The sequence below is a fragment of the Anastrepha ludens genome, chromosome 2 (assembly GCF_028408465.1).
Source record: "Anastrepha ludens isolate Willacy chromosome 2, idAnaLude1.1, whole genome shotgun sequence".
In the NCBI taxonomy this organism is placed as follows: domain Eukaryota; kingdom Metazoa; phylum Arthropoda; class Insecta; order Diptera; family Tephritidae; genus Anastrepha; species Anastrepha ludens.
In genome coordinates, this window is record NC_071498.1 from 119,441,464 (window position 1) to 119,464,916 (window position 23,453).

A 23,453-nucleotide genomic window follows, 5' to 3' on the forward strand; every position below is an offset into this window, starting at 1 on the left:
AACAAAACCTGATTATGCACAACGAAATATGATATTTGCTTTTACGACAAGAACAGCTGTTGCTTTTTTGTTTATATGCGGCAATACTTGCATTGTGGCACCACGGTACTTTTTACAAACGACGTCAGTCAAATGAGTTGCCGCAACGGACGCAAAGGATCAATTACGACAACTCTGACTGGCGGCAAGTGTCCGTCCAAGGGAGGTTTCACTGTACTATAGTAAACTTACGAACATAGATCAAGAATGATCACGTCGTGCTTTACATTAAAAAAATAAATTCTTTTGTCGAGAGTTCACAGATGCAATCGTCTACTTACTAATATATGTATGTACGCATGTGAAAGGAAGAAGCAAAAGTTTGTATCGGTGCATAGCAAGTGCATTGTATTACAGCATTTATTACATACATACATACATACGCTTTTCAAAGGTTCTGCGCCACTGCTATCGTTTCCAGTGAGGAAATATCTCATGTGTGCTTTTATTATTTTCCCGATTGCTCGCATCCACATCTGTATCTGGAATAGGTATATACGAATGGTCTGCAACACTTTCGGCATTTGGGGGCGCGCACACACAGCTGTAAATATAGGGAGCATTTATGTGCATATGTATTGTGTGCATGTGGGGTACAACCAATTCTCTTGCTGATCAGTCGTCTGGTGCTGCTCGAGCTGTTTAGATCGTTTTTATTGAAATATTCACTATTCTGTGCAATCACTTACTTATTTTCTGCAAAAGTGCGATAATTTATTTTTAGTAATCATGTAAGTAAATAAAATTGTAGAAACGCAAAAGATTTCTTGACTTCGAGAGTGGAAGCTGCTATCGCTTGTGGGTGGATACATATGGACACAATTGCGGTGTTCTCAACTGGAACATCCTTTTTGTTTATTGTGTTAGTCAGTAATTTTTTCTGTGCTCACTGTGTGCATGTGTCTGTGTACATAGTGCCATATGTGGGTTGCGCTAATTTCTGTGCTTTCAAACATGGCGAAATGTACATTCCTGCACTGCATTTCAGTAATAAAGTTTGTATGCACATATGTATGTATGTATGTATGTGCATTAAATGTATCATTTACTTCTGTGGCCACCGGCGCATAAATTTCTATCTATGCAAACTCTTACGCCGACAAAACACATTGCATTATAATGAAATCATCGCTTGAACAGGATAGTATTTCACTACAAGAAATGAGCGCGATGAACTCATGGAATCAACAAATTGTCAACATATGCACGCATACATACATACATATGTTCCAATTGGCCTATCACAACGTGGCATACATTTATAACTAATTTTGTGCTAATGCTGGTGTAGACATGTCGAGCTTCCGGCATCTTTTATTCAAATTAGAAATTTATTTAAAATTCAAATTTGTTGCTCACTGAAAGAATTCGAATTCAAATTTTTGAGAATCACACATATGTAGGTCGCCAAATATTATTTTATAGTAAATTTAACATTCTAAGGATCCTAAATTTCTTAATCATTCTAACTTTTATTAATAATAATAACGAACGCACACCGCTTCGAAATATTTCGGTTAAGATTCTTGATTGGTTGGGGTAAGATTAGCTGTGCGTCTTAACATGATCCCACAAATGGCGGGGAAACATGGTTTCACGACGGCTCAGAACGGCAGTTAGTTCTTACAAGAACATTTTACTGTCAGAAATGCATTCAGGTGGTTTGCTGTTCGATGCACTTTAATAATAAGGAAAGCAGTATAAGACGTGTAAGCTTAAAATAATTAAAGTTTTTTTTTCGATATGTGTTCTTCATTTGAAGTTGTTGTTGTAGCAGCGTGAGATGCTGAGAAGCAATTTGAAGGCGACTTTCCTAGTTTTCTTCGTTGAGTTGGTGAGCCCCCCAGGCTCCTAATTTTTCGGGAAATCCCGTTGCATGAAGGTGATTGAGAATCGTTTTATTATCGCAGTTCATCTTTTTCGGCAGTTCACGACTGGTTTGGCGACCGTTCTCCTTCAAAAGTGATTTGAGACGTTTTTCGTCGTATTCAGATGACCTTCCGCTGCGGGACGTATCATCGATGTTGAAGTCGCCATTTTTGAACTTTGCAAAATATTTCCGTGCTGTAGACTCACCTATGACACCTGCTCTAAACACGTCGCAAATGTTCCGGGCTGCTTCGGCAGTTTTTTGACCTCGATGAAAGGAAAGAAAAGCAGGTGTCGTTAATGTTGATTTTTGCCTCCTGGGTATTCCGTTTCTAAGCCTCAAAAAAAAAATTAAGTAACTCAAAAATTAAAATAGTTTTGTAGAGCAGAAAGAGTTCTATCGAACGAATACTTACTCTATGCCAAACGGCAAACAAATCGTTGTAAAATAAAAGAAAATATAAAAACGTTATGAACTTATTCCCCAACTCAATATATATGTATATATATGTCGGGGTCGATTCTGGATAGGTAGAAGTTTAAGCTGCTATAATATCCAGAACGCAATTGGACCAACGCGAACCTCGCGAGGAAGCTGAATCCCTTCATCTGCAATAGGTGGTGATTGGACTCTGATAACGGTATTCAGGGGTCGGGAGCTGGTAAGGGTCTCCCGATGGATATCGTTAAGCGTTTGTCTGTATACTGTCCAGTCCAGCAGTTACCATTCGCATGTCAGCCAATGACTCGAGTTTTTCCTGACCAAGAGCTGCCGCCCCTGTAAACTAGCCCTGTCTAGTGCACCGTATCTCACCCTTCCTTCATTTTAAGTAAATATGCCTAGTGCATCAGCCTTGGCTGATAGAGTTCCCTCGCTTAAAGGTCTGGTTAGTGGCCCGTCATTTGGTTCATGCAGCTGGTATACATCAAGAATTGTTTGATCGTTTCCACGACAGTCGATTCTACATTACCGGAATGTCCCAGGCTTCTATTAGGCCAAGGACCGACACACCAGCAGCATTTCCCAATTATTTATGCTGCTAACTTCCTATTTATGTGCAGGAAATACTTCACACACATACGGAGACATCTCGTTATTGCCTTAAGAACAGCTTCCATCTATAGCGCTGTCGTTGTGGTTATATTGGCGTGCTTCAACAATCTTCGCAGCTTTGCTTTCACTCTTGCGGTATTTAGCGGACTCCTCCTCCTATTTGACGTGTGCGTCGTGATGTTTTCCAGAAATGGGGGCACCTACAGTTTTACGCCGCTCTATCTTCCGCTCAATTTTTGTCTCAAACAATGCAGGAGGCACCTCATCGAATATTGCATTGTTCAAGCTTCTGCGACATACAATAAGATGGGCATGATGAGACCCCTATAATAATACTATTCAATTTCCTACTTAGTCCAAAGTAACACTTTTTGGTAAGAGAGACTCACATAAATCTCTTACTATCATACTTCAGTGCAGTACCGTGAAAAAATTGCTGCTGTTGCTGAAAGTGTACAAGAAAAATTAAACCAAGCATATCAACGCGGGGTCTTTCTCAGGAGCTGAACATCTTTTGCTGTGCTAGAAATTGGATTCATCGTAAAGTGAGTAACTGAAAACTTTTTCAAACGTTGGTTTTATACTCCTCTATCAGAAAGCCGTAAGTTGTATAGAATTTTTTGTTATATCGAGGCTTCCTCTTAATTGTAATCAAAAAAAGTGGACTCTGTAGAAGAAGAGCCAAAAAGAATAATACTCGTTGTTACTACATATAACAACAATGACTTATGCATACCCTTACAAATATGTAAGTTATTTATCTTTAAGGAAATCGTAAGTTCAGCGAATGAAAGACGGCGTAATGAAATCACCTGCAAAATCGCCCGACAATTTGGCCGACTTTAAATGCTAAACGCATAGAATCTCTGCTAAGCTAAAATAAGCACAGTCTTAGCACACTGATCTCAGTTATAACTGGGCACTATAATAGGTAGGCATGCCCAGATGGTGGGTGTGCAACCACATGACTACTGCAGAAGTTGTCTAGATGAGGAAGAGACGATCTCGCACCTTCTGTGCCATTGCCCTGCTCTATCCAGACGTACATATAAGTAGATTTACCATTTTAGGTAGACAATTTTTTAATGAATTGGAGGATCTCAGTTCTGTAGAAATCAGGGATATTCTAAAACTTTTGAAAAGCACACACTGGTTTTAGGAGAGGTAGGGACAAGCCTGAGCCTGAGTATGCCCCACATAACAACCGCTCAACCTAACCTAACCTAACCTAACTACATATAAATATAAATTTGTGTACAATACTTATTCAAAAAAAGGAATACACATTTTTAGATAAATATCGCTCATTTACTTCAAAAAACCCAAAATGTTGAGAAAAACGGCTTCAAAATTTTCACTCTACTATGCCTTCCTAAGCAAAAGTAACGACATATTTTCATTTAATGAAATTTTTTTTGATTATGACACTATTGAAGTAAATGTGTAAATGTGTGGGTATATATCTGTATATGTACGTATATATTGCAGGCAGTTTTTTATGCAGGGTACGAAGTAATATTTCAAAAATGAACTAGAATTTTCAATATACACACACACGTAAGTATGTATGTGTGTAAGCTTATGGAATCAAAGCAAATTGACACGTAGCATTCAATACTGTTAGGTACAAGGCCAAGAACTCAATATACTTGCGTGTAATACATTTAAATATGTATGCATGTGTGTACATATACATATATAAATTCATACACACGTATGCGATCGCACATAAATTTTGTATATTTATACACAAACGAATATGCTGTTAAAAATAATATGCTGCATATTCCATAAATGAAAGAAATAAATGACATATGCGCGCCGCCTGCAAATTATTTCAATTAAGAGCTGCAAAAATAAAGAAGCTGTAAAATCCAACACATCGACAATTCCATAGAACAAAATATTTTATATGCATACATACATACATATATGTATATACATGAGCATACTAATGTACCTGCAGTAAATCGAACTAGTGTAGAATCGATGCCAAATTAGATGTATACGAAGCGGTACTGATCCTCACTCTGAACCTACTATCTCCACAATGCTTTCAAGTGTCCACTTTTACATGGCGCTTACTTTGTGCAAAACATTAGAACGAGTTCTGAACTGATTCCATTTTGAACAACACATTGCTTTAAATTCTTCGGGGAAAACAAAACTCTAATTTAAGCTCACATTGCAATGCATCGACTACTAAGATCCCTTATACGAGGGCCGTTTGAAAAGTACGTGTAAGGTCAGAGAGATTGCACCACTGGCTTGTATCAAGGTCATGTTTAGTTCGTAACATTTCTTAGAAGAACACACACGAAGTTTCAGCCAGATCGGTCATTTCTTTGTGTTTGGCATTCGTTTGAGTCGTGGAATTCGAGTAATTTTCCTTTTCCGCCAGGCCAACATTCCCTGGTCCCAACATTATGGTCGCAAAATTAATGGAAATAGGGTTCGAACTCGTTTCACATCACCCCAATTCTTCAGACTTGGCTCCTTTGGATCTCATGGACTACTATTTGATCCCCAATTTGAAGAAACGGCTGACGGAAAAAAGGTTTTATTCAAACGAGGAGGTGATTGCAGAAACAAATGACAAATTTTCAGACTAGGACAAATCCAAGTTTACTCGAAGTAATATTTATTTTTATTCACATAATAGTAATCTAGACTCAACGCTGGTTTGCTGGGTAATTTGACAGAATATTAAATTCATTCACAGGGGAGAGAGTTTCGAAGGTGTGGTCAACATCAGATCCTTAACCGGCTCTCGGCCATTTTGAAGGAATCAGCGCTGGTTTGATGGCGTACATTGACAGCGGTTTGTTTACAACAGAGGTCGGCAAAAACTGAGATTGGGTTTTTGATATAAAAACACAGCAACTGATTGTAAAAGAATACGTGTGAAGGACCCAATTTTACTGCCAAATCCCTTATGAGATGGCAGCCGAATTGATTCTCACAATTGGTTCGGATAGCCTTGTAATCTATCATTCTTGAAATTCATTTAAGGCTCTAGGAATAGGAGTATTCGAATTATAGAGATTTCGGACACAAATATCACTATTACGGATGAACCTTCTCGGAATGTATAAACAAATAAGCTCTACGAGGTCTGGTTAATCAATTAAACCCTTCATAAGAAAGGTGATGGAAAGAATAGTTCAAGGAGGCTTAGTAAAGCTCAGTATCAGGAAATTAGAATGGCTAAATTCAACGAACGAAGAACAAATCCAAGTTTACTCGAAGTAATATAATATTTATTTTTATTCACATAATAGTAATCTGACTCAACGCTGGTTTGCTGGGGTAATTTGACAGAATATTAAATTCATTCACAAGGGAGAGAGTTTCGAAGGTGTGGTCAACATCAGATCCTTAACCGGCTCTCGGTCATTTTGAAGGAATTAGCGCTGGTTTGATGGCGTACATTGACAGCCGTTTGTTTACAACAGAGGTCGGCAAAAACTGACATTGGGTTGTTGATATAAAAACACAGCAACTGATTGTAAAAGAATACGTGTGAAGGACCCAATTTTACTGCCAAATCCCTTATGAAATGGCAGCCGAATTGATTCTCACAATTGGTTCGGATAGCCTTGTAATCTATCATTCTTGAAATTCATTTAAGACTCTACGAATAGGAGTATTCGAATTGTAGAGATTTCGGACACAAATATCACTATTACGGATGAACCTTCTCGGAATGTGTAAACAAATAAGCTCTACGAGGTCTGGTTAATCAATTAAACCCTTCATAAGAAAGGTGGTGGAAAGAATAGTTCAAGGAGGCTTAGCAAAGCTCAGTATCAGGAAATTAGAATGGCTAAATTCAACGAACGAAGAGCAAAAACGTACAAACGTTTTTTGAACCCACTCGAGCTTTTTAATATAACATTCGTGATAAGGTCTCCATATAAAAGAAGCAACCAAACAAGCCCTGAATACGACTTAGCAATGGTGTACCTTAGATGAGTAAAAATCTCGAGTCACAAACTACATCTAAGTCAGTTATCTCGTTAAGAGCGAATAGTCGAGTGTCTGAATGTGAGGAGTTTGAAATAGAATTAGAATATCTTCAAGTCATCAGGATATAAAAGAAATTTAGAGTTTGTAAAACAAATCGATATGTCCTTCACAAAATGATCTAATCGCAAAGAACGTAAGTGGCTGCCTTGGACAACCCTGGACACTTCTACGAAAGCATTGGAGTGCAAGTGGTTGAAAATGATTACACAGTTGCGATGATGAAGGTAGAATTTGTTTCAAGATAAAAATATCGAATGAAAACCCAAAATTGCTAGTTTTCATATCAAAATGGAATGACTGACTTATCGAACGCTTTTGTCCAGTATCAAATTAAAGACTGTTATTGAAATCAGAAAATCGAATAAGAAACCGCGTTGATTGTCCGAAATTAGGCGATTAACTGGAAAATACATATTGTTGTTGCTGTTGTTATAGCAGTATACTTAACCCTGTCAGTGTAGTGTAAATCTCCGCTCGTCTTCGTCTAACTTATCTAAAGGTAGGAGCAGAAAACTTGCTGTTTCGACAAGTTGGATCCAGAGGAAGAGGGGTGTTTTGGTGGGTAGATTTCATGTCGTGCGGTGTGCCTTCACATGCTGAACATATATTGGGTATGTCGAAGTCGATACAGGATAAGCCCGAGTTTAAACTGCTACAATATCCAGAACGTAATTGTGCCAATGTTACGCGGGTCTCACGGAGAAGCTGGAGCTCTTCATCTGGTGTAGGTGGTGGTTTGACTCCGATAACGGCATTCGGGGGTCGGGAGCTTGAGAAGGTGGTAACTGTCTCTCGATGTCTGTCGGTGTTTATTGTCTGTCTGTAGACTGTCTGGTCCAGTAATTGTCGAGGTGCGTAATTGAGGAAGTGCCTCCTGACGTGAGACAGCTCGGGCTCAAGCAGGTGTCTGCATGAGTAGAACCTACGGTAGCTTGCTGTGCAGTTTGTTGTGCTCCTTCACAGGAAGCATCTGAGTCTCGTCGTGTAGGTGTTGAAGTGGCGACATCAGTAGACATCCCGTCGCAGTCCGAATGGCAGTGTTTTGGCAAGTCTGAAGCTTCGACCACTGCGAATCACTAGTTCCAGGCAACCAGACAGGCGCATCATAATTTAGAACTGGCCGGTTAATTGCCTTAAATGTCAATAGCAACATTTCTTTGTCTTTGACCCAAGTACTGCCGGCAAGCGATTTAAAGACCTTGTAGAGATTTGGACTTTAGTGGCAATAGCGGTTGTATGCGCAGAGAAGGAGAGCATACCGTCGAAAGTAACTCCCAAGATTTTTGAATTAGTGTGTCGTCGACTTAGACCTTGAGCTGTAGTTTGACCTCCTTTGTCCAGGTGGTAAAGAGCACCGCCGTGGATTTCGTGGGAGAAAGTTGTAGATTCCTCGCAGTGAAGAAGCGAGAAATGCAGGCGAGGTAGTCGTTCACTTTGGCGCACAGGCCATCAATGTCATTGCCCGACGCCATTATCGTGCAGTCGTCGGCGTAGGAGACCGATGAGACTCTCTCTGGTGCAAAATACATCTTCTCTTTCACTATAGATGATAAGCCATTTTCAAAATATTTATTATTACTCTGCTGAAAAATCTTTACGGCGACCGCCATAGCCGAATGAACTGGGGCGTGACTACCATTCTGAATTCAGAGAGAACGTAGGTTCAAATATCCGTTAAACACCAAAATGAATAAAAAGTTTTTTCTAATAGGGGTCGGCCCTCGGCAGGCAATGAAAAACTTCCGAGTGTATTTCTGCTATGAAAAATCTCCTCCTCGGTTTTAAACTTTAGGCCCCTCCATTTGAGGAACAAAATCAAGACGCACGCCACAAATAGGAGGAGCGGCTCGCCCAAACACCTAAAAAGGGTACAAGCGCCAATTATATATAAAGCAGACTGGAGTTGTAGTAAATTCACGAAGATCTTATTTTTTCTCTTTTTATTTTATTTTTCGGCTACCACAGTTACAACAAAGGCAGTGTAGATGGCGACGCTGTTAGCTAGCCATTGCAGTCATTTTGCAGGCGTTTTACACTGGTTCAAAAATAGTCACTAGGTGTGTAGTATTGGACTAGTGTTTTAGAAAAATGTCAAAATTGTTAACTACAGGGTGCATAGGAATAAGAAAACTAAATATTATATATTGCACTTGTATATGAAGATACATACAAACAACCACTATAACAACACTGTGAGAATCGACGTCTGGACGATCGATCAGCTTGAATTGATTTTACGCGGAAGCCAAATCAGTTTGATTGGTGAGTGTAAGAAGCAAAGAAAGTAAAACTATAGTTACCAATTAATAGGAAAATTTGTAGACATTAATTTACGAATATTTCTTATATACTGCTATAATTTTAAGCTTTATTTAATTTCTAAACGAAGAAGCAAGCATTTTTATTTATTTTTTGAGTCTCATCCAGTTATATGCCTTACACCCGTGCATAAAGAATTCATAATTTAATTTTCTGAGATATGATCGAGTAAAATTCTGTCATATAAAAATGTATTGCAAGAACAACGCACGCTAAAATATAAAGCGGCAAAAAAGTTTACTATGATAATATTGAATAGAATAAAAATCTTCAGTATGGATCGAATAAACTTTTTCCAGGAATTTGAAGATGCATTCCTTGTCCAGCTATATTTTATCGTGCACATTAACCCTTTACTGCATGAATTAATAAAACGTTGAAAAAACTTGTTTCATGGTGGAATTAGGTTTATTTAATTATCAATAAGCCATATAGGGTGGGCCATGTAAAATTTTCTTTTTGAATCGGCTATAAAAAAAACTAATCAATATTTTTTCAAACTTTTTTTTTATTTTGAAGATTGAACATTGTCATTTATGAATGAAAAATAATATCGTTCAAATGACTACCACGACTGGCTTTAAAGTAGGCCATTCGATCAACTCAATTTTTAAGCACATTTTCGATTGTTTGGGCTCCAATTTCATGAATGGCAAGTTCGATTTCGTGTTTTAAAGCATCAATCGCCTCTGGATGGTTCGCATAGCATTTGCCCTTAACGGCTCCCCACAAAAAATAGTCCAACGGGCTTAAATCACAGCTCCGAGGCGGCCAATTTATATTGGAATTTCGGCTGATTATTCGGTTTTCAAAAACGGTAGCCAAAAGTTCGAGTGTAACTTTGGCAGTGTGACAAATTGCACCGTCCTGTTGAAACCAAATGTCGTCCATGTCTTCCTCTTCAATTTTTGGAAACAATTCGTTGATCATGTCACGGTAACTGCCGCCATTTACTGTAACCGCGGCTCCCCGCTCATTTTCGAAAAAAATGGCCCGATGATGTCGCCAGACCAAAAACCGCACCAAACAGTGACTCGTTGTGGATGCATTTGCTTCTCTACAGTAACGTGTGGATTTTGTTAGCCCCAAATCCGACAATTTTGCTTATTGACGTATTGAAAGAAAAATTATGGAAAAGTTGTATAGTTTTTTTTTACGGAACCATATATAAAAACTAGTTGTAAAGTATATAAAAACCAGATGAAAATCGGAAAACTTTTTATCCGTCGAGAGAGATTTGTGCATCGGCTGCATTAAAATATTTCTTTTTTTTTTTCAAAAAGAACTTTTTTTTCACACACTTGCACAAAAGTGAGGTTATTTGAAAAAAACAAGTTTGTTGCGTTTTATTATTGCTAAATATATATTTGATGGATTGAAATAGTTTGAATTATTATTTAATACTTGGAATTATTTTTTTAATTTGGAAATAAAATGGAATCAAAAATGCAATACCATATATGGGCTCATATGTGGTAAAGGGTTAAGAAAGGCATGCAAAGAAAAGGGAAATTATTGCTGCATTTATGCTCATCACTTGATTCGCATTCATAGATATATAAGTTTGTATGCATGTATGTTTGCATTTGCAATTTGTTGGTTGTTGATTGTTTGCCCCACTGAATTTCTGTGCCAATTTGTAATGTAATATAAATCACACTTTTAAAACAACACATTTGTCGCGAATAAACGATCAGCTTCGTATAGCTCTTTAAAAATGGGTTGAGGTTACTATGGCAACTTGTACAATCGAGAAGCAAAGCTGCAGATGCTTCATTAGGCGGCACAAACTCAAAAGCAAGATAAAGCAGACGATCAACAGTTCAGCTTTGTTCGTTCCTCACTCATGCATGCGTATGCGTATATTATGTATGTATGTATGTGTATATGTATGTGCTACATTTACGAACTATCATATTCGAGTACATATGTACGTGCATACGTAGTTGACATTGTGATCACGAAATATGGTAGTCGTTTTGAAACACAAACGGAAGTTGGCGATAAGTCAAAGTGATAAGTCCACACTTGCCGGTTAGACCAATCAAAAGTGTTTTTCTGTAAATGTATGAGTGTGCCTACATTAATTAAATGTGTAACTATGTATGGGAATATTCATATATGTATGTATATCTATGTACGGAGACAGTCGTACTCGAATAGGCTTATGCTTGCCCACCATTCGGTAGGTCTCCGGTGTAATGCCCATTTTGGTTATAGAAATGGCAAATGAAAGAATAAGTTGTTTCAGCCGCCTATATGTAGACAATGACAACAGTCCAAGCACATTTCTGCCATAAAAAATCGTTTCATAAAAACTAGCAGCCATTCAGAGCCGATATAAAGTTTTAGGTCCATTCATTTCTAGAGTGAAATCAACACGCGTTTCACAAATTGGAATCGAAGCTCGCCCAAACACGTAACGAAGGACTTGGACGCCATTTGAATGAAAAGTACAGCTATGTTCAAAATAATGGTAATGGCAATGGTGATACGGGTTATGCTAAGACCTTTATGGGGCTAGGGGTAGTCAGAGGCCCGAAAAAATGATGATCTTTAATAATTTTTGTTTGCTAATCAATTGTTTTATTTTACAAAAATAAAAACATAGCATTAATACTTCATGTTTCGACTTGACTTTAGCAAAATTTTACACAAAAAATTAAAAATTGTAAAAGTTATCGCTGTTTGTGTGGAGCGCGTTTCTCCAGAAGTCCCTTGCAGTGATCATCACAAGTCCTTAAAGATGCTTCTAGACAATTAATTGTTAAAAAAAATCGAAATTTTTGAAAAAAAAATCCTTCGATCAGGCACGAGTTTTTTGAAGTTGAATAACTCGAAAAGTATGTATTTGTCGGAATCACTTCAAATTTTCACACAATATTTTTAAGATATTATACTTTAATAAAAAGGCAAAAAAATATAAATTTTGAAGATTCTGACTACCCCTAACTCCTTATGCACTGCGACCAGATTGATCTATTGTGCGCCCCTAAATGCTCAATTTTAGTTATTTAGCATTGCGAGGAAACGCATCCGACTTCATACTCTAGTAGGTACGAGCCCAGGATTCGGTGTCTCGTGTGACCTAATGCTTCACAATTGCTAATTAAGTGTTCCCTGGACTCATCTTCGTCACAGCAGAACCTGCGCAACCTAGAGCTAAATAGTTCTATTGTATTGAAATATTTATTGCAGGCAAAGTGGCCTGTAAGTCTTCCACAGAGTAATCTGAGGCCCTTTTTATTTAGGGTTAGAGCAGATTTTGCTCTGTTGGAATTAAAGTTCAGGAACTTGTTGGAGTGATTAAGGCCGTTTGTGCCGTTTCGGTATTCCTTGGTTTTTTTTTTTTGACCAATTTTTTTGTTTCCTGTTTTAGGTTGTTTTTGTTAAAGCCGAAAAATGGGGTCCTATAAATAGTCCTTCCGCACTTTTTTTGGCATGAAAGTTTGCCTTCTCGTTTCCTTCGTGTCCCTCATGTCCTGTTGCTGAGTGCATTGTTACACTCTATAAGCATTTTTGAATTGAACGTAAAGGTCTTTGAGGCTTTGAGCAGTGATTGACTGTCCGAAAGTATTTTAAATTTTACTTCTTCGAACCCTCTTTTGGATACGATTTCCTCTGTCTCCGTTATGGCGAAAAGCTCCGCATGGAAAATTGTAGAAATTTTATTACTGCTCGCAGTAAAGAGTTTCTTCATGCCCAAAGCGATAAAGGTACGCTTTAAACATAAATACATGATCACAAAGGATTTGGGTAAGAACGGTATTCTGCTTCCTCGATTTTTCCCTCGATCCATTATTCATTTTGTTTAACTATTTAGTTGTGTCTGCCACAAGGCTTCACTACACTAGCTTACCAATTTTATGACTTCTCTGGAATTGCCTTGGTTTTGGTTGCGCTTCATTATTCTTGCTTCACACATCTGCTATACTGCTAGGTCAAGTGGACACAGGCCAGCTATGATGAGCGCGGCGTCTTCTGAGAACATTCTGAAGGCAGAGCAGACTTTAAAAGCGCGCAAGAGGTACGTGGAATTTATACTTCATATATATGCGGACGTCTAACCAGACTGTCGCGCCATAGAGGAGGTTACCTACCTTGCCTGTTGCTTTGGTCCACCGATATTTACCATTAATCTAGCCAGGGCTATTAATCTAGCCATTATGGCAATCGTTACTCTACTGCTAGCGATTTCTCGAGTTCACGCACGAAAACTTCCAAATAATGAGCATCAAACAGGTGTGCTTGTGCTCGTTGCTCATACGCCTGGGCTGTTCGAAAATGTGCGAATAAAATCGAGAGCTGCAGTATGTAGATACGTTTTTATAAAAAAACGGCCTCAAACGATCAAGAATATTTTATTAAAATGACAGATTTATCAAAAATTGCTGTGAATACTGCAAAAAAAGAAAATTTAAAACTTCAATAACTCTATAATTGTTTATAATGCATGAATTCTTGCATGAATTTTCTAGGAAATACTTAAATTTTAAATCAGTAGGACAGAGCTGACCGATAATTTCTTTTACAAATTTTACCGAATAACGTCAGACCACGCTCAAGCTAAAGAACGAACACTTCTCCAATCCGCTGAATGGCGAGAGCAGGGAAGATAAATATCCCGATCCCCCATCGGTCATTTACCCGACCACAGCGAACTACAAATAGCAATAGCTCAGTTAAGTTGTAAAAAGGCACATCTTATAGTTTCTCATCATGCCAATTTTATTGTATCCGCAGCACTTGGAGGGTTTAAGAAATATATTCGCGAAAGATTTATAGATCATAGCGCGTTATCGACTGCGAATGTCACAGAGGATGGAACGATGAGCTGTAAGTGCTTTGCCGGGACATGAATAAAGGCCGAACGGTTTCGCTGGCGAGGCCATGTACGAATGGCAATAAATGCCCCAGTACTGATGTTAGCAGAGGAAGATAAAGGCCACAGCTGCATTCGAAAGATCAATTACAGAAGGCCTTGGTATCACTTAAGCTGGCGCTTGTTAATATCGACAACGAACAAAATCATCTAGACAGTTACCGTGACAATCAAGAAGAACAGGAAAAACATTTGGAGGAATGAACTTTAAACGGGCTGTGCTATACTTGAGCTGCATTTACTACTTAATATAATAATCGTTAATTTTGCCCATGAATCTTAAGCAACTAACTCTCTCTCTCCAACTGATCTTTCCAACGCAGAAGAGGCCTTCCTCTTCCTCTGCTACCACCAGTTGATACCGCATCGATATGACCCAGCCAACGTAGCCGCTGGATCTTCATTCGCTGCGCTATGTCTATGTCGTCGTAAAGCTCATACAGCTCATCATTCCATCGCTTGCGATATTCGCCGTTGTCAACATGCAAAGGTCCAAAAATCTTGCGCAGAATCTGTCTATCAAACACTCCAAGCGAGGCTTCATTGGATAATTTCATCGTCCACGCTTCTGCGCCACGCTTCTGCGGGCATGATGAGAGCCTTCGAAAGTATTAGTTTTGTTCGTCGAGAGAGAACTTTACTACTCGATTGGCTACTTAGTCCAAAGTACTACTTGATAGCAAGAGCAATTCTACGTTGGATTCCAGGCTGATATTGTTATAAATGTTAATGCTGGTCCCTAAATAAACGAAGTCTTTTAAAACCTCTAAATTATAACTGTCAACAGTGACGTGGGTGCCGATACGCGATTACGCCGACTATTTCGTTTTGTCCTCGTTCACCACCAGAAACATTCGCTTTGGAAAAGGCAGAACTAACAGCGCGGTTGTTAAGGCCGATGATCTCAATATCATCGGTATTCGCCAAATATTGCACGCTCTTATAAAAAAATGTGCCTGAGCGATTAAGTTCTGCGGTTCGCACGATCCTCTCCAACATCAGGTTAAAGAAGTCACACGACACCGAGTTACCCTGTCTGAAACCTCGTTTGATATCAAACGGCTCGGAGGATACCAAATTCAAACATCGCGGCACATAAGTTGAGAGGTTACTGCTATTACAAAATCTCCCTTCGTGTGTATTTCAGGTATTAAGAATTTTAAATAAATAAATAAAAAAATAAAATTATGGATTTCATGTGTGGAGCAACATCAAGACATACTCCAAAAATCGGAAGAGGAGCTCGGTCAAATAGCCAACAAAGGATGTACATGTACTCGTAAATATAGAGAATATTGCTTGTGCTTGGAACCCGATTTGGATTATGGCTCGCGATCTCTCCAGCCTGGCAACTTTCTAAACAATTTATATTTCCGAAACGCATTTTTAATAATTCATAACAAAAAGTATGAGATCACAACTCGAGGTCATTTACTGAATTTCTGTCTAAGCTTACAAAAAATATAATATAAATGAAAGCCAATCTGAAGACTGATAGCATTAAGAAAGAAACAAAAAAAAACACATAAACCATAATCGCTAAACGAGGTCATCCACAAATAAACTCACACGCACACACACAAATATGTACAGTATTTAGAAATACTTAATTTTGTTTTTGTAATATAAACGCGGCTTATCTCATAGTCGTCTTACTTCCAACATTGTCACCACTCAAAGACGCTCTCACAAAAATTTAGTTAGATTTTTTGAATATTCTAAGTTCACCAGCGCATAAAGAAGGTCCACATTTTGTACTTTTTCAGCTTCGAGTAGCCACGCAGCCACAGACCGTTACGCAACCATGAAGTGGGCAATCCTGCTTGCAGCAGGCCTCCTCTGTTTGGTGCCAATGCATGCAGAGGAACTACCTGAATTCGATTTGGACGATCTAGCCGATTTCGATGAGAGTGAAGAGGAGTTGTTACGACAATTCGAGGAGAAGAACTTGGTAAGCACCAGTTTTAAAGGAATATTTCAGAATACAAAAATACTCAAATTACATTTGTATATAAATATAAAAATATTTTAATTTTAGAATAATGATTTGGAACGTGAAAATGAGCTCGCTGCTAAATTAGCTGCTGATGCTGTAGATCAGCAGAATAGCGTATTGAACCCAGTAGTTGAAAGTGAGTAACTAAACCCCACATATACTCAGCGTGTTTCCCCAGAGTATTTTATTTATTTATTTATTTTTAAAAGCTTACATGATAATAAAATTATTAGTTCTGGGGGGCTTATTTGGTTTCGGAACCGGAAGAACAGAAGCGGATAACCAATTTCCCTCCTTTCATGTCTTGGAAAAATATTTGAAAAAAAAACAAAGCGTCCAATGTGGTTTATCTCTAAAAAATACACTTGTTAGCCATAACCAAGTAGCCTTTAAAAGAAAACATGGCTTGACTGTCTACTCCCTCTTCATCATTTTATTGCTGATGCACTTTCTAGCAAGAAACACGTTACTATTTTATCCACCGATTTCGAAAAAGATTTCGACCGTATCGGCGCTCATGTCTTTTTAGAGCAATTATCCACCTGGTGTATAGGACCAAAGGTATATAATCTTGTAAAATCATTTTTAATCGGACGTAAATTTCAAGTCAAAGTTAATGGCGAATTTTCTTACTTCTTTTCCCTTGAAAATGGAATTCCTCAAGGCTCAACACCATCGGTTGTACTCTTTTCAGTAGCCTTTGAAAAGCTAAACAAAATAGGAAGCAAATTTAAATCAATTAACTTCCGTATTTATGCTGATGGTGCTATTTTTTATACTAAGTCTAAAGATCCTTCAACAGTGGAAAGGAATTTCATCAACTTGCTAAATGATATCAATGCTTGGGGGCAATATTCAGGGACAACACTGTCCTATAGCAAATACAAGGTACTACATACGAGGTGTGTTCAAAAAGTATCGCAAATTTTGAATTTTCGCAGGTTACGTATATTCGAATTTCGACTTTTTTGTGGCGATATGTTGATACTCATGTCTCTCACTCATTTGGACGAGTTCGGCCATTTTGAATGTTCAGTTAATTGTTGACAGCTGCTTTGCTTGCACGTGTTTTAGCTCGTCCTCGATTTTTACCTATTCAAAGAGATGGATCAAAGAAGCTGTATCAAATTATGTGTGAAAAACGAAGTGCTTGGATGTATTCCGTATGTTGACTGTCTCATACGGAGAAACTACTTTGGACCAAAGCAACGTTTATCGGTGGTACAAAATGTTCTCAGAAGGCCGAGAAGCGTGCCGGACGCCCGAGCACTTCAACAACAGACGAAAAAATTGATGAAGTGAAGAAAATGGTATTGGCCAATCGTCGAATCATCGTTAGAGAAGTTGCTGAAGACTTAGACATATCGATTGGCTCGTGCCATTCGATTTTTTTCAATGATTTGGGCATGAGACGGACCGCAAAATTCGTACCAATACTGCTCAATTTCAACCAAAAGCAGCATCGCATGAACATTGCTAATGAGATGTTTAACTCTGTCCGCGACCCAAATTTGCTCCAGAGGGTCATAACTGATGACGAATCGTGGGTTTATGATTAGGACGTGGAAACCAAAGCTCAATCATCTCAATGGAAGCTGCCGCACGAACCTGGATCCCGAAACTGAAGAGGCCCATAACAGGACGACACTTTGCTACGATTGACGAGATAAAGACGGCATTGAAGTGCTTCGAAGATTGAAAAAAAGTTGGCACAAGTGCATAATATCTCATAGGGATTATTTTGAAGGGGTCAAAATAGATATTAACGAATACATAAATAATTTTTGAAAAAACACATAATTCGCGATATTTTTTGAACACACCTCGTATATGTCGAAAGCATAATTGTCAACGTATAAACCTTAGCGTAAGCAATTCGTGGCCAATCTTAAAATACTTGGTGTAATTTTTGATGATAAGTACACTTTAGAACCCCACTGTTCAACACTGAGAACTAACCTTTTCGCCAGGCTGAACATTATTCAATATTTGGCATCAAAGCACCTTCGGATATATCAAAACACACTTATCTCCATTACTCGATCCCTCGTATTATCTAAAATTGATTTCTGTCTACCCATTTATGGCAGGTGTGCCAAACAGCATCTAAACCTTCTCAATGACCCTTATCATTCAGTGGTCAGGCGTAGCCCTAACGCCTTCCCAACGTCTCCTATCCAGTGTGTTTTAGCTGAAGCTGGTCTTGCAGATTGAAAGTCTTTGTCAATAAGAAGGTTGGGACTCAGAGCAAGTTGTAGTATAGAGACGGAAGGCCCGATTCGGCAAGAATAGCCTTTATCGGCGAGGTCGGAAATGCGCGTATGGATCTGCGCACTACGGCAAGGTAGGGGGCAGCAATCATCTTTAGCTTTTTGCTTAGCGTGTAATCCATAAACAGCTAGACTGTAATTGATGGTTGATGGGATGAGGGCTTTTACGACGTTAATCAGTAGAGCTGAGCTAATTAGCGAGCGTTTGCTTGATAAGTATTCCATAATATTTAACTTTACATATAGTTTTTCCCTAACATATTTACAGTGCTGTTGGAAGAAATATTTGGGATCGAATATAATACCAAGAAACTTAAGATTATCTGTACTTCCAATATTTACACCAATGAGGGTAAGGGAAAAAGGAGGGCACTCCCGTTTTTTACATATATGAAGTATTTCGGTTTTACTAGGACAAATTGAAGGGCCTGAGGATAGAGACCAAGTGGATAAAAGGCATAGGATTTTGGAAAAGGTTCTCATTACTTCCGCTTGGTCATTGGTTTTGGAGAACAGCAATACATCGTCTGCGTATATTCGCTGTTGGATTTTTGGAAACTTGTTGAAAATGGTACTAATTTCGTTAAAGGCTATAACGAACAAACTGACCGATAAAGGGAATCCCTGTGGAGTGCCCTTATCGAGTGCAAAAATGGAAGAGTGGGTGTTGGATATAAGTACACGTAATTTTCTCTTCGAAAGAAATGATTTTATAAAAGTGTACAATTTGGGATCGTTCTTCCATTTGTCGAGTCCGAATTCTAGTCCAATCAAATGCTTTTTGAAAGTCGAGTGAAAGCAAGGAGATATGGTTTTTGCTGGAAAGCGCGTTTGAGATAAAATGGTGAAGATGTAATAGGGCATCCCCTGTGCCTTGTCCCTTTTTGAAGGCGGTAGCGATTGTCTTCTCCATTAATTTGTCTAGGCAGTGAAGGAGGGAAATTGGGCAATAGCTGTTAATGTCGCAAGGGGATTTTCCGGGTTTTAGGAGAGGAATTACTGCGCTTGTTTTCCATACATGTGGGTAGTGGCCTGTAGTAAGGATATTGTTGTAATGCTTGATTAGGCGGTGAAGGAGGAAAAGAGGGAAATGTTTAATCATGGGATGGAATATTTTGGCGATGCTGGGTGTCTGGCCTTTTATTGCGGACAGGATAAGTTTGAGTTCAAGAAGAGATATGTCGGCTTCTAAGAGTCTGGCAGAGTATGAGATATTAGAAGGAGTGGTACGATTTTGGGGGATTAGTGAGTATTTAGAGGTAATAAATTCTGGAGGAAAAGTGTGGTCTGAAGAGGCATTAGAAATGTGGCTGGGAAATTCTTGAGCTATATCCCAAGGATATAGAAGATTGCCATAAGGGAGTTGATTTGGGAATTGCAAGGTACACCAGAGAGCTTTTTTGTGTTTGCCCATATTCTCTTAGGGTTGGATAATGCAGAGATGCTGCTGGTGAACTTTTGAAAACAGTGCAGCTTAGCATCCTTAATTTCTAGACGAAATTGCGCGTTCAATTTTCTGTATTGAATGAGATTTGAGGCCGATCGAATGCGTTTAAAATAGTGCCAAGCATGTTGCTTGGTTTGCCCAAGTGACGCAATTTCTTTGTTCCACCATAAAGGGACTGGTTTTGTTGAGGACAGAGGTATAGAGGTGTTGGCCGCACATCGAATCGCGTTGGATGTTGGGGGTTTCTTGGTTGGTATTGAAAAACAGTGGGATGGAATGGGAATAGGACTCGCAAGCACGTTCGAATTTGTTCCAAACCGCTCTATCTGTTTTAAATTTGGTTCTAGGGGAAAAGGGAAGAGTGGGTCGGGATGTGTGAATTTTGATAAGGATAGGGAAGTGATCGCGGCCGTGAAGGCCATCTATGAGGGATCATGATGAGTTGTTGAAGAAGGAGGGAGAGGAGAAGGTCAGGTCGATATGGGTAAAGGTTGAGTGAGTTGAGAAGTGGGTGGGAGAGCCGTAATTGAGTACAATGCAGTCAGAAGTAAGGATTGCCTCTTCTATAGCGCACCCTCTCTGATTAGAGAAGGTAGAACCCCAAAAGGGGCTCCAAGCATTAAAATCGCCTGCAAGGATAAAAAGTTGAGGAGGGGAGGGTAAAAGGTTGTAAAAACCAACGGTCGTTATTGCAGGTTATTATGAATCTGGAAAAAGTTTGCAGTTCTATGGACAGTGACAAAATATTGGATAAGGTGGAAAGTAGCGGTGGCGTAGGTTACGTTTAACAAGATTCCTTGTTTATTGGTATTGATGTGGGGAAGATTATGAAAGTGTCCAACGTAAGGTTTGGGAGTGGGGACATAGGAATTATGAAGTATGACGGAAGGTTTATACGTCTTTATTAGGATTTCAAGTTCTATATAGTTTTTGTTGTACGCATTTATATTCCACTCTAATAATGTTAGCATAGGATATGTAATATGTACGTGTGTTTTAATACTAAGTATTCATGTTTATGACTTATCTAAATAATTTGTTGTATTTTGTGCAGGCAAATAGTTTATGTATTTGCAGTTATGAGAACGTTAATGTCGGGTTTGTAGTTGACTAAAAGGTGTCAACTCGTTATCGTTCTTAGTTGGACTGGAGCGTGTGGGTGTGTGTGGGCTAGCAATAGTTGTTGCATATCTGCTTGTCGTCGGTTTTTCTAGTGCACACGAATTATTTGCTATGCACGAATTAGTTGGTGTTTGTAGACTTACTGGCGTTGTTGTATTGTTTATTTGCTGGGATTTGGGTATGTTCGATGTTATTTGCTTGGCTACGCTGACATTTGCTGTTGCTTTTTTGTTTACTATTTTCGGTTCGACCGTTATTGTGTTTTTTTTTACAATTTGTGCAAAGGATGCAGACGTTATATTTTTTTGAGGGCGTTGAATTTTCGTGTAGCTATTAAAAATTTTCTACGCATCTCTAATAGTATCATACATCGCCGCTCTATTTTTATCTTATTACCGGACTTGTGTTTCAAAAAGGTGGGACAGCAAGGATCGTTGGACGAATGTGCCTCTGCTTGGCAATTCATCTCTCAATCTGTTTTGTGTATGCCCGAGTCTTTGGTAGGTTTTGCATCGCTTTGGATTAGGGATGTGTTCTAGTTAGCACACGAACCCTTTCCCAACCTAATTTAATGAGTTCTGGTCTCCGGATTAAATCGAACATAAATATTGCAGCTCCCGTAGAAATTAGTTTGTCCCCATATTTACTCATGATTTTTTTAACTTCGATCTCTTTTTGGTCAATCAACCCTTCTGTTCTTCTTCAGAGAGGTTGATGAGGTTTTTCGAAAATATTCTGCCTTGCGTTGTGTTTAAGCCTTTGTGAGAAGTAATCTTTACAGGTATGATGCCTATGTGGGTAGCTTTAAGGAACTTTTCGGTTTAGTATTTTCGACTTTAAGGAGCAAGTCACCTGATCTTAATTCTGTTTCAACGATGCTTTCGGCGCAAATGTGTCTTAAACCTCTTTCTATTTGGAAAACATTATAGGATGATAGTGGACGAATTTGTTCGTCAACAAGTGACCCGATAGCGCTTGCTCCTAAGAATCGACGTATATGATCGTCGTTGTGTTTTGGCGCAGGAAGGGGCACAAAGTCGTCAAATTTTGTCCTTTTCTTCGGATGTTGCAGGTCAGGATCGAGTAACCCAGACCTGTTGTTTTTGGGGAGATCAGCCCCATTCATGGTGTTGAATGTACATTATTAAATATGTTGGTTACTTATGTTTGTGTACTTTAATTCTTTATTTTTTTGTTTTGTTTTATATTTAGTTGATCCCTGTGAGAAAATGCATTGCGGTGCCGGTCGTGTCTGCCAGCTGAATGGCAATGAAGCTAAATGTGTGTGCATACCCGAGTGCCCTGAGGAGGCGGAGGCACGTCGCCACGTCTGCACTAACCGTAATGAAACTTGGCCTTCAGATTGTGCCGTCTATCGGCAAAGATGTCTGTGCGACACCAAAGCACCCGGTTGCCTAAACCCCGAAAACAGTCACGTACATATTGACTATTACGGTCCATGCCATGAGAAACGCGAATGCTCCGAAGAAGATATGAAAGATTTCCCACGTCGCATGCGCGATTGGTTGTTCAACGTCATGCGCGATTTGGCCGAACGTGATGAGCTCACGGAACATTACATGCAAATGGAATTGGAAGCCGAAACTAATATGACTCGTCGCTGGGCTAATGCAGCAGTTTGGAAGTGGTGTGATTTAGATGGTGATACCGATCGCTCTGTATCGCGTCACGAACTCTTCCCCATCCGTGCACCATTGGTTAGCTTGGAGCAATGTATTGCACCATTCTTAGAATCTTGCGACTCAAATAACGACCATCGCATCACTTTGGTGGAATGGGGCGCTTGCTTGGAACTCGATGAGGTAATTGTATAAATGGAAGAAATCAGTAAGAAATTTTATTTTATTTCTCTTATTTTTTATTAGACCGATTTGAATGAGCGTTGTGACGATATTCACAGGAGCACTCCGCAATTACTCGGCTAAATATGATTGGGTTCAGGATAATTCCATTAATATTATTTGAAGCTTTATTTTCTGTATCATAACTACTATAGACGCATATACATACATACATACATAGAGGAAAAGTATGTCTGTATGAAATTATTTGGTTTATATTTATCAGCAAATATTGAGATTTTAGATTAAAACTAAGTGTAATAAAGGTTTCTAAAATGTTTTGCAGTAACGGCTTAATCTGACCAATAGAAGCGGGTAGCGGTAAGTAAACTTACATACGCATGTATGCTTGTGCTCTAATCAGTCAGAAATGCATTCGAATAATTGTTATAGCTCGCCGAGAGGCTACCGCTGTCAGAAAAATCTTTTTGAGATTTAATGTTCGCAACGCCGGTCGAGGAAGCTGATTAATTGAATATGATCACCTCGAATCTATACAAGGTGATATTGATTCTACAAAATACAAAAATTTTCTGGCTATTGTCCAAGGATGATAAAAAAAAT

At 38.8% G+C, this 23,453-nt stretch overlaps 1 protein-coding gene across 1 annotated transcript; it reads left to right on the forward strand.

The window, feature by feature from the left end:
* Nucleotides 1-646: 646 nt before the first annotated feature.
* LOC128855221 (SPARC) lies at nt 647-23,174 on the forward strand. The gene is made up of 5 exons (XM_054089940.1): nt 647-770; nt 15,959-16,143; nt 16,231-16,324; nt 22,240-22,850; nt 22,914-23,174. Exons 2-5 carry the CDS (start codon nt 15,997-15,999, stop codon nt 22,971-22,973), a joined length of 912 nt encoding a protein of 303 aa, XP_053945915.1. The 5' UTR covers nt 647-770; nt 15,959-15,996; the 3' UTR covers nt 22,974-23,174.
* Nucleotides 23,175-23,453: the final 279 nt, after the last annotated feature.